Here is a 14,057-nt window from a genome sequence, read left to right on the forward strand (position 1 = left end):
TGCTGTTCCCGAAAAATGTTTCATTGCCATTGGAGCTGCGGCTGTGCAGATCCCCTCTGTCCCAGACACCTGCCCTCCCACTTCATGGCTGCCTGAGTTTCTATTATGTAGCATATCGTAATCTCACTTGAGTCAAAGGTTTAGCCACGGACCCCGAAAAACACCCGCAACACCCCAAAAACACCGTCAGTGTAACAGCAGCAACAACAACAGCAACAACAGCAGCAACAGCAACAACAGCAACCCGCAGCTAACACTTTGTAAATAGTCATCGGCGTGTTTATTACTCAGCCGTGCCAGAGTGTCTGTCCCTTCCGACGAAGACCTCTCCTTCTCGCCGGAGTCCTGCTGCCGTGTGGTCCTGCGGTTAGTTGTTAGTGTTGCCGAGTAATCGCTGTTGCGAAAGATTTCCCTCCATAGTGTGTGTGTGAGTGTGCGTGGCTGTGCTTGAATTTCCGCTTAATGAAAGTACAGTTTAAACTTTGCATATCCCGAAAGGATAACTGAAACTAGGTTTTAATCTGAGAAATATATAGTATTGTTTTATTTCACAAGTTAACATTTTAAATATTTTATATGGTAAACGATTAGTTTTGATAACAGAATATGTTTCACATTGTTGTTTCATTTTTAATAATTATTTCCGAATTCCGCTTATTCTATTTGTAATAAAATGTTTATTATTTTTCACAACTCTTTCTAAGCCAATATTGGATTTATATTTTAATTGTCCTTTATTTAATTTACATCCAACAATATTTAACTACACGTTTTTCAAAGGAATTTAATATTATTTGCAACTGAATGCATTTATTTGAAAAGTTTTCCTGCGCACAGAGGGCTTTAATAGCTCTAATGTCATTGCAGCACACGGCCAAAGCGGTGAGTAATTGGTAACTGCTACTTAGAGGCTCTAACTACAATCGTTCTACGTTTATTCCGACTAGCATTTTCCCCTTGACGTCACAACAACTGGCGAAAACCAAACAAAACAAACAATTTCTCTCTCACGAAATTTATCGTTTGCATAAATTTGCTTTATTGCCCGGCTCCCTGTCGTTGTGTCTGTGTGTGTGAGTGCGAGTGTGTGTGTGGGTGAGTTAGTGGCTGGGTATTTGTGTTGCCAACGGAAGTGTAACTTTCGCTTCCAGGCCAGACAAGGCCAAAAACAACAACGAATGCGGCGAACAAAGTTTTCCATTATTCAATTTAACTAATGAAACTGAAAATTCATTTTACCACATTAACAAACACACACAGCCAGAGAGAAAGAGAGAGCAAGAACAGGACACCAAAGGACGAAGGCAGGAAATGTGACTCGCCTCCGGAAAGGACATGTGTGCGTGCTGGACTCCTGTTTTTGGTATTTGAACAGCCATAAAGCGCGGAAATTTATATTGGGGAGAACTCAGCGAAGGACAACCGCGTCGAGGCGCCACCCTTGTGTGTTGGCATTTAAATAATTAAGGATATTTTTAGAACTCTTATTCGAATGTCCATTTGAGTGTCCCGTTTTGGATAAGGGCCATGTGCGTCTAAAGTTGTTTAAGGTGTGGCGAAATACCGCGTTTATAGTGATCTTAAAACTGTAGAAACATATAAATAACCAAAAGTGTCGCAAAAATGTAAGTGCTAACTAAGATTTAAGTATGCAGACCAAAAGCATTCCATCATTTTCGGAGTAAAAAATGTAGTGTTAATGTAAAAACGACCAATTTTTGAACATTTATTGCTTGTTTTAGAATTTTGCTGGCTTATGTCTTACGTGGGATAACATCTTACTAACGGCTGTCCGATTGTGGAGTCTCTGAAGGACGGGCTCCCAAATATAAAATATAATAATACCCGTTTGTAAGGAAGACTTAGTCGCACCCCTCCTCCTCGAGGCCCTCGTCATCGGAGGCGTCGTCCATGTCATCGCTGATGTTATTGCTATCGGCGCTATTGAACTGCCCATCATCGTCGTCGTCGTCGTCATCGAACTCGTTCTCGTCCGCCGCATCCTCGTCTAAGTCATCCTCGGCATCCTCATTCGCCTCCTCGCTTTCCGCAGAGTTATCCTGATCCAGGCAATGGGAGTCCACTGGCACTGTTCCCACGGCCACGTGATCGCCGTTTCCCAGATCGTGACGAAAAAAGGCAGGTGGTGATCCGAGTACTTTGCTCGAGGTTTCCGGGGACTTTGGAAGCCCTGTAGGTGGCTGTTTTTCGATGGCACCCATTTTCTGCGGACTCTCTTCGCCGGCTGCATTGCGAGTCCGGTGGCCCATGCTTGGCTCCTTGGTGGAAGACGATCCTTGTGTCCGCGGCTGCAGCAGTGGCATAGTGTCTGGCTCAATAGTCCTCTCGTATTCCGTAAAATTAAACAACGGCGGCAGACTCCTTCCATTGGGCAGCTGCTGCTGAGGATCATGACGCAGTTCGTCGAAGAAGGGGTGAGCGCAGCCCATCAGGGGGGAAACCCTCGCATTAGGGGAGTATATCAGCATCTTGGAGACCAGGTCTATAGCCTCCGCTGGGGTCCGAATTCGGAACACTTTGGCCCAAGGATGTGGTTTCAGTTGCGGCAACTTGAACTGCTTGTAGTGGGGGTTCATGTCGTGCAGCTGCTCGGAGGTGGGAGTGCCCATGACCTTCACTATCTCCACGATCTGGTCGACACCAGAGTCTCCTGGGAAAATAAGCTGCCCAAGCAAAAGCTCCGCCATCACGCAGCCGGCGCTCCAGATATCGATCTTAGTGTTGTAATCCGTGGCTCCAAAAATGAGCTCCGGTGCACGGTAGTACCTGGAGCAAATGTACGAGACATTGGGTTCCCCGGAGACCAGCTGTTTGGCACTGCCAAAATCACAGAGCTTCAAGACGCCGGTTTCCGAATCGAGGAGCATGTTCTGCGGCTTGATGTCCCTGTGGCAGAATCCTAAGCTGTGAAGGTAAGCCATGCTCCTGAGCAACTGGTACATATAAAGCCGGACAAAATTAACCGGCAACGTTTGCTTGGCCCTCGCATACTGCCTTTCCACCTTGTAAAGAGTTTCCGGTAGATATTCCATCACCAAATTCAGATAAACCTCGTCCCGCTTCTCGCCGCTCGAATAGAAAAACCACTTGAGGGTGATGATGTTGTCGTGACGCAACTTGCGCATGATTTGCAGTTCCCGATTCTTGAAGCGGCGATCCTGCAGGACCTTCTTGATGGCCACCGCCTCGTTGCTGGGCACCATTTTGGCCTGGAAGACCACGCCAAAGCTGCCGTTGCCCACAACTTTGGCGTCCGCGTAGCTGATCTCGCTCATCACATCCCCTCCATAGGCGTTTGTGGCCACCACTGTGGTCACCTTGTTGCTCAATCCATTGCTCTTGCTTTGGGAAGCCATCAGTTCTGAGATCCTTGAGAGAACGTATGCTGTTTTCTGCTATCCGTTATCCTTGAGATTTCATTAAAAAACAGGCATGTGTTTAACTGGCTAAACTGAAGCAACGTTGTAAAACAAAAATGTGTGAGTGAAGTTGGGCCTTTTTGAATTCTTCTGTTGAGCTGACAGCTGTCGAAGTCGGATTCCAGGATGGCTGAGATTTGGATGGATTTTATATTTTACTTATTTAAGAAAACCGTTCCAAAAAAAAATTATTATAATATATATATATTTCATTTTTTATTCATTATTTAAATATTTAATTTAGTTCCCTCGAACGCAGCTGTTGCCGATTATTTGCTTTTACAGTTAGAGCACACTCAGGCTGGACCTGCAGGTAGTGACTTTTTCCCTGGTAAATGAGAGATTTCTGTATTTGATACACCAGGCGACCATAATCATAAAGAAGCTGAAATCCGTCTGAACTACGCGTGCTTAGAGATGTGTGCGTGTATTCCTTTTTCCGCTCGCCCCATATAAACATAATTGGATTTCGTGCCTGACGTGCCAAATTCGTGACACGAACAATAAATCAAGCAGTTTCCCCATCTCTAGTTTGAGCTAAGCTGGAAACTAACGGTAGCCTTCCATAGAGCTGCGGCTGCCATTATGAAAAGAACAGCTGATCGGTCGACACTTGCTCAGAATGGTAGTCTCCTGCTGAGCTTTATGTTTCCCTGGTACATCAAAATCGAGAATTGCGCGGTTTGCATGGGAAAAATTGGGCTTGGTGGGTTTCTTTCGACGTCCAAAATCCAGATTTTTCGATTTGAAACACTAGGCGAACATAATCGCAAGTAGGCGTCCGGGTTTTAGTTTTCTGCCTTTCGCAGGGGCGTACTAAGAATTTTGCCAAGAGGGGTCAAAATCGCAATTTGGGGGCTTTTGGCCCCCAAACCCCTGTTCCCGCTGACTACGCCCTTGTGTTCTTGAACAAAACTAACGGTATTCTGCATGCTGTCTTCGTTTTCATGCTTCCACCTTCTGCGAATTCTGTTGGCCTGGTGGCAAACGAAATGCCCAAGTTCGGTTTCTGACCAATTTTGGCTCATTTTTTCGGTCGAATTTGGAAGATTTCCCGAGTTTAAACATTAGGCGAACATAAGTTCCAGTAGGTGGTTGGGCTAAGTCAGAGCCCAGCAGCCCTTAAATGTAGGCAATGCAAAAATTAAATTTTGTGGGCGCCATCTGTGGGGCGATTTTGGAAGGCGTAACGATCGGCTGCCTAACAGTATGCTTTTGGAATATATTAGCTCTTTTTTTTGTCAATTAAACAAATGTGAAACAAATTCGGCTTAAGATCTACGTTTTATTCTCAAACAGTAAATATCAACAGTTATAAAATACGTGTTACTTACAGTTCTCCGATTAAGTTCAATGTCTTCAAAATGTAAGAAAGTGAAGCTGATAATAATGTGAAGAAAGAAAGCAAGTACTTAATAGCTTAATTAACTTTAGTTGTCACTCACAGTTGTAGAGGAAACTGATTCTCAGCTGGTTGAGTTTGCTTTTGGCCCTCTCTGTTCAGTATTAGAACACTTGAGCCGAACTTATGCAAGGCCATTCATAATTCGTGAGGGCTTTCCTTTGTACTGTGTAAGTTAACTAATTTCAGAGGACCCTTTTGCATTGTTGTCCACGACATGACTTTCGACTTGAAAGTTTCGCTTGCTCCTTTGTCTTCTGGCATCTCGACTGCTTATCGCTTGGCTTTGGCTAACTTGACTTGGCCCTTCTTGTCTTGGCCATCCTGTCCACTTCCTTATCAAAAGACCATGCTTTTTATTGTTTCCTTACAGTTAAAGTGCCCCAGAGGGTGGCATTTTTTTATATAGCCCCAGATAACACAGAAGACATCCCCCAAAACGAATAAAAACGTGCCTGTGTAAATGTTTGTATAAAATGTCGGTTGCAGTTTATTTTTTACTTGTAATATTATTGTATATATTAGATATATATATAAAAGTGACACACTCATGGTAAAATCTTGTTAGAGACATTTAATCGTATATATTTAAGTTTTTTTCGTCTACAGTTTACACCAATATGCAGTAGATTGTAAAAGTGTTTATTCGATAATATTTCATATGCATTCCATATTCGTTTTACTCCTTAGCTCTAGTCTGACCACACAAATTGTTGAGTAATTTTATTAATAGAAGGGATATTTACACAACTCAGGAGTCACCGAAGAAACCAGCGGACGGACAGACTTAAATTAGTTGCAAATGATTAAACTAAGCTATATGGTCAAAAGTTGCTCGCTTACGTAAATATTATTGAAATTGTTGGACGTTGTTGGCATAAGTAAGTAAGTAGTTTGGGGCTACAACTATAGTATCCTTTTACAAATATATTTTATTTAAATTACATACACATAAAGGCTACTACATTTATTTGGCTTTTCTCGTTGATTCTGCTTCTGGCTGCAGTAAAATTAAATTTTACATAATCTTGTGTGGGCTCTTGTGTAAGAGGCATTATTTAAATGCGTATCAAATTGGTTCTTAGTAGTTAATAAAAACGTATATTTAATTTACTTCCAGGCGCGCACACACACACACATTCGAAGAGATACGGAGCACAACAATAAAATTTTATATTTATCGCCAACGATTTCCGGCCGAAGTCCTTTTTGTGTGTGTCTGCGTGCGCCTGTTTTGTGCTGCCTACTTTTTGGGGGCCTGGCTTTCCCTAAGTTTTCCGCGTTGTCTGGCTTGTGCGCATATTTTAATAAATTTTATGCCGCTGAAATGTGCCCCGCTTATCATTAACGCACAATTTATTTTTGCTTTTATTCTTTTTTTCCTTTCATCCAAGAGGCCCCCAATTGCTGTTGTTTATCTGTGAGATACATTTGCTTTTTTGGCTTTTTGATTATTCGCGTCTTAAGATTACTTGGTTTCCTCTTTTACGATTAAGTTTTTCTACTCAAACTTGCTTATATACAGAATTATCTATTTACATGTTGGCATAATGTGCATTTAATTTGCAAACGAAACGTTCCTGGTGAAAAGCTTTAGACCAACTTTTGCCCCGGCGGCTTTTAAATGTTGTTTATTGTTGCTCCTCTTCTGTTGATTTTGGCCCGCATGTAGTTTCCATTTAACTTTCCACTTACATGTTGTGCGTGTGTATTCTTTTCTAGAGCCAAGCCTGCTGCTGTTCGTAGAGTTGTTGCTGCTGGGAGAGTTGTTGTTGCTGTTGTTGCTGCTGGGATGCCTGCTGTTTCTGCTGCTGCTGTTGCTGTTGCTGCTGTTGCTGCAACCAAAGTTTGCAGAATGCAGTGGGCGGCGGATTGGAGGCACAATTCACTCCCACTGCAGGGGCATGGTCGGTGGGCTTTGGCTATTGCAAATTAAATTTAGCTAATTCTCACAACTCTGTGCTCATTTCGCTTACAATTGCGCTCTGCCGTTTGCATTGTAGTTTTGTAGTAGTTGCAGTGGCATGGCATGAAAATAAAAGTAGTAAAAACAGAGGGAGAGAAAATATTTGCATATGTTAGGAAAAGTTTTCTGTTGATTCGATTTTCTCATTTAAGTTTTCTAGTGCCCGGTAATGTGAGTGTAAGTTTAGGTGTATGGTGTGTGGTGTATGGTGGTGAGTATAGCTTGTTAGTTTGTTCTAGCGACTACAGTGCGTATGCGTTATGGTGCTCTTCATTTTGAAATAAATTTACAAAAAACATAGTTCAAGTGCCGCCACGCAGTTTATGGCCGTAGTAAATCCAGTTTTATCGCCGCGACTGCCACAAATTGAATACTTTTTATCATTTCTGTTGGCGCCGCACCACAAATAATTACTTAATTTAATCATAAACCAAAAAGAAATCCTGGAAAAAAGTCACTCCACACATTTAATGTGGAATAGGGTGAGTTTTTATATAGCCATTCATAAGCTTATCTCTCCGCCCTCGGGTAAAAATGTGCGTCAAATTTACGATTGCCACTCGGGCACTTTCCACATTTTCAGCACTTTTCCTTGCTCCTCCGTTTTCATTTTCGTTTTCTATTTTGTTTCTGTGACAAAAATGCGTAAAGTTTTCCCCAAGTCCCTTTGTTGTTGGTGGCGTGTGGCCTAGCTACAAGTCGCGAAAGGCTCCAAATGGCCGAATTCCAGAGGCCAAGGGGTTGGTCGGGGTTGAGGGGTCTAATCTAAAACAAGAACTGTCGTTGTACCAAGGTCGAACACGCAGACCCTTTGTTCAAACACCCTTTCAAAGTCAGGGCTTGTATCCCACAAGGATAAAACGAAAATTGAGAAGAAAAAAGTTAAAGTGCCTAAATATCTTACGTTATAAAGACCATGTAAAATATAAAGTTCTATTTTCAAGGATAACTTTTAGCTTTGACAGAAAAGATAAATGTATTATTTGAACAATATTTAGTTTTTATACGTAAAGAAGAACAAATTTTGAAATTGGTTTTTAAAAAACTATTAACTATCACCACAAATTGTAAAAATCTTTAATTTTTTTGTGTAAACAACATAACATATATGTTTGCGGTATTTAGCTGTTTTCTTGAAAATACTGATTTATTTCAAAAAATTCTTATATTTTTTCAATTTAACTTCCGGCGAAAATCTTCATAAATACTAGATGACCTCAAATATTTATCTTTATCAAATGGAGAGCAACCAGAGGTCAACAAAACACCACAGGCTAACCATTTTCCCTTTCAACTGTTTGTTATGCCTTTTTATACCCTTGCAGAGGGTATTATAATTTTGGTCAAAAGTGTGCAACGCAGTGAAGGAGACATCTCCGACCATATAAAGTATATATATTCTTGATCAGGATCACCTCCTGAGTTGATATAGCCATGTCCGTCTGTCCGTCTGTCCGTCTGTCTGTCCGTCTGTCTGTTTCTACGCGAACTAGTCTCTCAGTTTTAAAGATATCGAATTGAAACTTTGCACACACCCTTCTTTCCTTTGCACGCAGTATATAAGTCGGAACGGCCGGGATCGGCCGACTATATCCTATAGCTGCCATATAACTGAACGATCGGAAATGCCATAACTTTGGTGTTTTTAAAGTTAGGAAGTTGGGATTTTCTATGGGTTTTGTATTTGGCCAATCAATTTGACGTACCAAATTTTATAAGGATCGGCCGACTATATCCTATAGCTGCCATATAACTGATTGATCGGAAATGCCATAACTTTGGTGTTTGTAAAGTTAGGAAGTTAGGATTTTCTATGGGTTTTGTATTTGGCCAATCAATTTGACGTACCAAATTTTATAAGGATCGGCCGAATATATCCTATAGCTGCCATATAACTGATTGATCGGAAATGTCATAACTTTGGTGTTTGTAAAGTTAGGAAGTTGGGATTTTCTATGGGTTTTATTTTTGGCCAATCAATCCGACCTACCAAACTTCATAAGGATCGACCGACTATATCCTATAGCTGCCATATAACTGAACGATTGGAAATGCCATAACTTTGGTGGAAGTTGGGATTTTTTATGAGTATTAAGAATGCATCATATGAATAATTTTGGAAAATATAATTTACAGAGTATTCTGCAAGGGTATATCAACTTCGGCTCCGCCCGAAGTTAGCTTTCCTTTCTTGTTTTTTGTACTTCTACAAAATGTTGTTTATTTGGCTCCAAAGTATTTCTACGATATGAAATGTTTGCCTAGCCTGGTGGTTTTTTTTACTGGCTGCTCCCGTTGTTGCCAACATTGCGCCTTTTTGCTTTCATCGCTTATTTTTTTGTGGGCTTATTTTTGTTTTGTGGCCTGTTGTTTTGTTGAAATTTGTATTTATGTGCGGGTCGGAGGCGCAGAAACATTGGCATCGAAACGGAGCATCGAGCTGCCAGAAATATCATTTACCCGGCTCGCTTTTTCCTGGCCCCATACATATATTTTAATGTGTGACTGTGGGTGTGTTTTGTGTCCTATCATATTTTCATGTGCATGCGTGTGGGACTTTTGTCTTCGTGTGCCGAAAATTATGTATATTTTTAGCACTTTCGCTTGCTTTGTTTTCGCTTATCGAGTTTGAAGGTCATTTACTTGCAATTCCCAACTCGAAATAAATGTCCTGGGTTTTCACATCCATTCGGTTGTACGAACGATGGCTGTTTTTGGTTGGCTGGATAGTTAATTTGTTGTGAAATTGTCATTTTGTTGCCTCAATGGCTGCGTGCAATGCGGCGTATGAGTAATATTTCTGAGTTTGCCGTAGCATACTTTCTGGATAGGCGATAATGAAGGATCCGGGGTGGAGAATCCCAAATTAAATTGACATGTTTAAAGTCAATTTGCCCCAAGTTTCTCGCTCGTAAACAAAACACAGCAGATTCCACCCCGATGACATTAACCTATTCATTTGTAAATAGGCTGTCGAATTTCCTAGCTTACATAAATATTTGTGCGTTTTTGTGTTGCCCTGCGAGGCGGAAAAACGTCGAGGCAAAAGTGGGGGGGAAAAGGCAGTCAAATCAAATGTAAATCCAGAACGAAAGCAAGAAGCAAGTGAAATTGAAATGAAAATGAATGTTTGCCAGAGAGGCTTTGCCATTGTTTTGCCCCCCAAGTCGATTGTTATCTTGGCCCAAAGGCAATTGAAAATTGGCAGCTGGGAGGTCCCGACATTCCCGGCGTTGCGTAGGCCTAACGGGCACATTAATACATAATTTATAATGTTTTCGTTTCGTTTTGTTTTCGCACACTTAAAGGAGATGGTTTGGGCTTGGGTTCGTGTATCTGTTTTCGGGTATTGGGGGATTTTTAAATTTCCGCCCTGTACAATAAAGTTTCATGTTAAACAGGGGAAAAAACAGGGCAACAAAACAAAGGGCATTCAACTCATTATGCCTGCCAACATCTCAAAGCTAAAATTTCAATGCAATCCTTAACAATAGCAGAGATACACACAATATAGCTTGACTTTGAGCCAACTGGGTAGCAAAAAAATTGCAATTTCCATCTAAAGGTAAAAGTCACTTCTGTTCTGTTCTAACATGCAGGTCAAAGGTCGGTATCGGTTTTGGTATCGGTATTATTTCTTGTTAGCTACAAAAACAGAAAAGCGGTTGTATACCTACGCAACAACAAAACAAGGGAGAACCGAAAACAAAACTGAAAATAAAAACTTACCGTCGACTACTTTGGATAATTGGCGAAAGGATTATCTCTAAGCTGGAGGAAATGTTTTGATTTTGTTGCAGGTTGGCAGTTGATGTTGCTGCTGTGCCATTTGTTGCTGCTGCACCAGCAACTAAAGTTGCTGTTGTGCTGTTGTTGGTGGTGTTGGGTGGGGGAATCGCATTCGCATTCGCATTTGTTTGGCTATTGGAGTGACTATTATTGATGGTGTGGCTACTCGGATTTAGATTCGGATGCGGATTCGGACTCAGATTCGAATTTGTGTTTGCATTCAATGTGGGACAATTTAACGTTTGGCTGCCGCTGGTAATTGGCCCTAGTGGTTTCGCCTGCTGGCCACTGTAGACATTGGCGTTGCAATTATCGAAATTAGTATTGGTCCTGTTGTTGTTGATGATGCAATTGCTGCTGCCATTGTTGTTATTATTTGAGCTATTGTGACTGCCCGTGGGGGACATCAAAGGAGCGTCCGCATCAAACATGTCCTGGGCCTCGGCGGCCTCATCGTCTTCGGTATCCTCGCTCTCGTCGTTGGTGGTCTGCGCCTCCATTTGCAGGGCCTCCAGGACAATCATGGCCTCGTCCTCTTCGCTGCAGGACTGCGAGGAGTGCGTCTGCTTTCAGGTGCACGCAAATCGAATCCAATTTGGGGGTGGTTTGGGGGTTGTACGGGGTTTGGTGAGGTTTGAAAATACAAACAAGGTTTAGCTTTCTTGCAGGGTCTCTAATCACACTCTGTTGTTCAGTAGTTTTAGCACAAACGGGGCATGCAGCTTACACATCTAGTTGTTTATCACAATATTATGCCTACTAATTTAACATAACATTCAGGTCTATCATAATAATTGCTCAGGCAAAACACAAACACATGCTGTTTATCGACAATTTCAACTACGTAAATAATATTTCAATCAAGAAAATATTGACAAAATCGAAGCGAATATGTTTCGATGGTATTTTAATTAATTTACAAACAGCAACGAAAATAACCCCGCCTCCCCGGTTTATGAATTTATCATTAGGGTCTGTAGTGGGCCCTGCACAATTTTAATTATACAAATAGCCGACTAACAACGCCGGAATCAACAATTGCCAATGCCAGAGCCGATGGTGATGGTAACAAAAGTCCCGGCGGCCAAACAGCTGACCATTGGAATCAAACCACGTGCACAGGTGGCCAGCGAAAGGCAGGTAAATGGGGGTTTGGATTGGATTGGATTGGTTGGGGGACCGGCGACCCCTACTAACCCATTCGATATGCGCCACACGCCCTGCGGTTTTCTGTTGATTGCACACCGAATGGCGATTCTTTTACTGAGCCATTGTTGTTCCTGGGCTTAGTTAACCGCTGCTCTTTAAAGAGCCTCCTCAAATACGCAGTTTAAGTTGTGCGGAAACAAGTTTGCTCATTTTGGTTTTGATTTATGAATGGAAAGTTTAATGCGTTGCAAAGTGCGTTTCAGAGTTGGAGTGCAAGTGGAAACTATGGCCATACTTAATGTAACGAACTTTTTAAAGCAATCTCCTGCTTTGATGTTAATTTAATGAAATTTTTATCTATCCTATCCTTTCCTCAATCTAATTGTTCTCTCTCTCAAGAATAATATATTCCAGCTCTGAAGTACTGAACAATATTATCAAATATTAGGCCAAAAACATTTAGTCTTTCACTTAACTCAATTTTGTTCTTCAATTTATTTTATAATATATGATAAAACCTATTCGTTTTTAAATGTCTTAATAGCTGTTTTTGGTAGCAGTAAGCCTTCACTATTTATTTTAATTGGATAATTATACTTTTTTGAAAGTGCTCTCAATTCCAATTAAATATGACTTTACAGTTTGATTTAAATACAAAGTTTTTAAGCTCATTGGTCCCCTGCACTTCGAACTTAATCAGTTAAAAATATAAGTAAATAAAAGGGCACTTCTCGATTTGCATTTAAGCCAGGTATTAAGCCAGGTATTAAGCCATTCAGGTGGCAGACATGTGCGGTAACTAATCGCATTGAATGTGACTTGGCTCTTTCTCTGGCTCAATACACTTAAAAGCTCATTCAATTTGGCCCAAGACACGTTCGCTTGTAGCCCATTTGATGCCTTTATGATGGCGAGTTCTTTGCCAAAAGTCAACATATGAACACACAAGGCCAGGGTAGCAGGGAAAATCAGGGGAAATGGCTGCCGGCGAGTGAGATTCATTTGTAAATGAAATCAGAAAGGTGCACAAACACACTTGAATGGTTCATGGCTCTGAGTACCCAGTATCCTCACTCACTTAAGCTTACGGCCTTTGTGTACTGGCGGCTTATGCTTTTTGTAGCCAAACTACACAAGTTTGCCAGAGAACACAAGTTTGTTTTGTATATGTTTATACAAAGTTTGTTTGATTTTCTATTAATTAAAATTGCATTCAACTTGAAAATGGTATTTGTTGCCGCAGGAGGGAAGTTTATCTGCCAGGCCTCGCCCACTTCCATTCAATAATGAACTTTGAATTGTAGCCTAATGGAAGCACGTACAAGATTGCATAAACAAACTTGAAGAGCGTTTGGCCAAAGCCAAGGAATTTAATTAATTTTCCTCCCCGTTTATGGGTGTGTATACGAGTGTGTGTGTGCCTTAATTGGGCAACACGCCCATGGCCAACAAACACACACGCTAATGCATCAAATTGTCTGGCATAAATGCGGCCCAGTGTCAAACGCCCCGTTCATTAACACGCGGCTCCAAGGGAAACAGGACGCGTCCAATGTCAGGGACAAAAAGGATGGGTCACCACCTCGTCTGGCAACTGTCACCATCAAAGATAATTACTACCTAGCCGGCGCTGCGATCTATTTTTTCTGCGATCTATTTTTTCTACTCCGCCATCACTTCTCCAAGCCTTTTCTTTTTCCCGGATATGCATAAAACATTTTAAATAAAAATGCATAAAAAATTGCCATATGCCGCCCGCAGGTCAAAAGACAATGGGGCGCTTAGAGTCGGAAAAACGCCATGCCCCAACCTCATCTAGTGTTTTCAATTGCCTACGTGATGAATAATTAAATCATACACGGGATGCAGCATAAATAAAAGAGTATTTGTTTAAAGTTTTCCCTTTGTTTCTCGTTTTTTACATTTTCCGCACTATTTGACATGGCAAAATGTTTTCTGCCAATAAATCAATTGGCAATTTCATATTTTTTCTGACCAGTTTTTTGCCCTTTTTTCGAGTTATGATGGAATGCATTGCTGCAGCGGTCATTGTTTACCCTGGGCATTGTTTTCTAAATTTAAAATGCTATGCTACGTTGACCAAGGCTGTCATAACTTTATTTGGCCTTTAACCTTTACTCTTCAATCAACTTCAATTAAATGATAAATTTGTCGAATCGGCGAAATATTTATATAAATTGAAATGCTGATTTCCAATTACCGACCAGCTCGCTCAATATGTCCCTTTTTTCTCCCTTCCAACTAAAGACGCTACTCTCAATAAGCAATCGCTTAAAGCCCTATAAGTTTG

The 14,057-nt window shown here is 41.2% G+C and overlaps 2 protein-coding genes across 5 annotated transcripts in view; both read right to left on the bottom strand.

Annotated features, from left to right (window-relative positions):
• Positions 1–1,696: 1,696 nt before the first annotated feature.
• LOC108040701 (putative glycogen synthase kinase-3 homolog) lies at positions 1,697–3,524 on the bottom strand. Its single transcript, XM_017118269.1, has one exon. The coding sequence runs from the start codon at positions 3,375–3,377 to the stop codon at positions 1,863–1,865; it is 1,515 nt and encodes a 504-aa protein (XP_016973758.1). The 5' UTR covers positions 3,378–3,524; the 3' UTR covers positions 1,697–1,862.
• Positions 3,525–5,401: 1,877 nt separating this feature from the next.
• Positions 5,402–14,057, bottom strand: part of LOC108040713 (band 4.1-like protein 4) — a 59,998-nt gene continuing 51,342 nt past the window's right edge. For 2 of the 4 annotated variants that reach the window (XM_017118286.2, XM_017118285.2), the window contains exons 16-17: positions 6,819–6,827; positions 5,402–6,764 (exon numbers count right to left, since the gene is read on the bottom strand). In XM_017118286.2, coding sequence (XP_016973775.2) covers positions 6,561–6,764; positions 6,819–6,827 — 213 coding nt within the window. In that variant the 3' untranslated portion in view covers positions 5,402–6,560. Of the gene's footprint in view, positions 6,765–6,818; positions 6,828–10,537; positions 11,164–14,057 lie in introns of all 4 variants that reach the window. The other 2 variants (XM_017118284.2, XM_017118283.2) reach the window with 2 other exon arrangements.

Source organism: Drosophila rhopaloa, unplaced genomic scaffold (genome assembly GCF_018152115.1).
Source record: "Drosophila rhopaloa isolate 14029-0021.01 unplaced genomic scaffold, ASM1815211v1 contig_167, whole genome shotgun sequence".
Classification (NCBI taxonomy): Eukaryota; Metazoa; Arthropoda; class Insecta; order Diptera; family Drosophilidae; genus Drosophila; species Drosophila rhopaloa.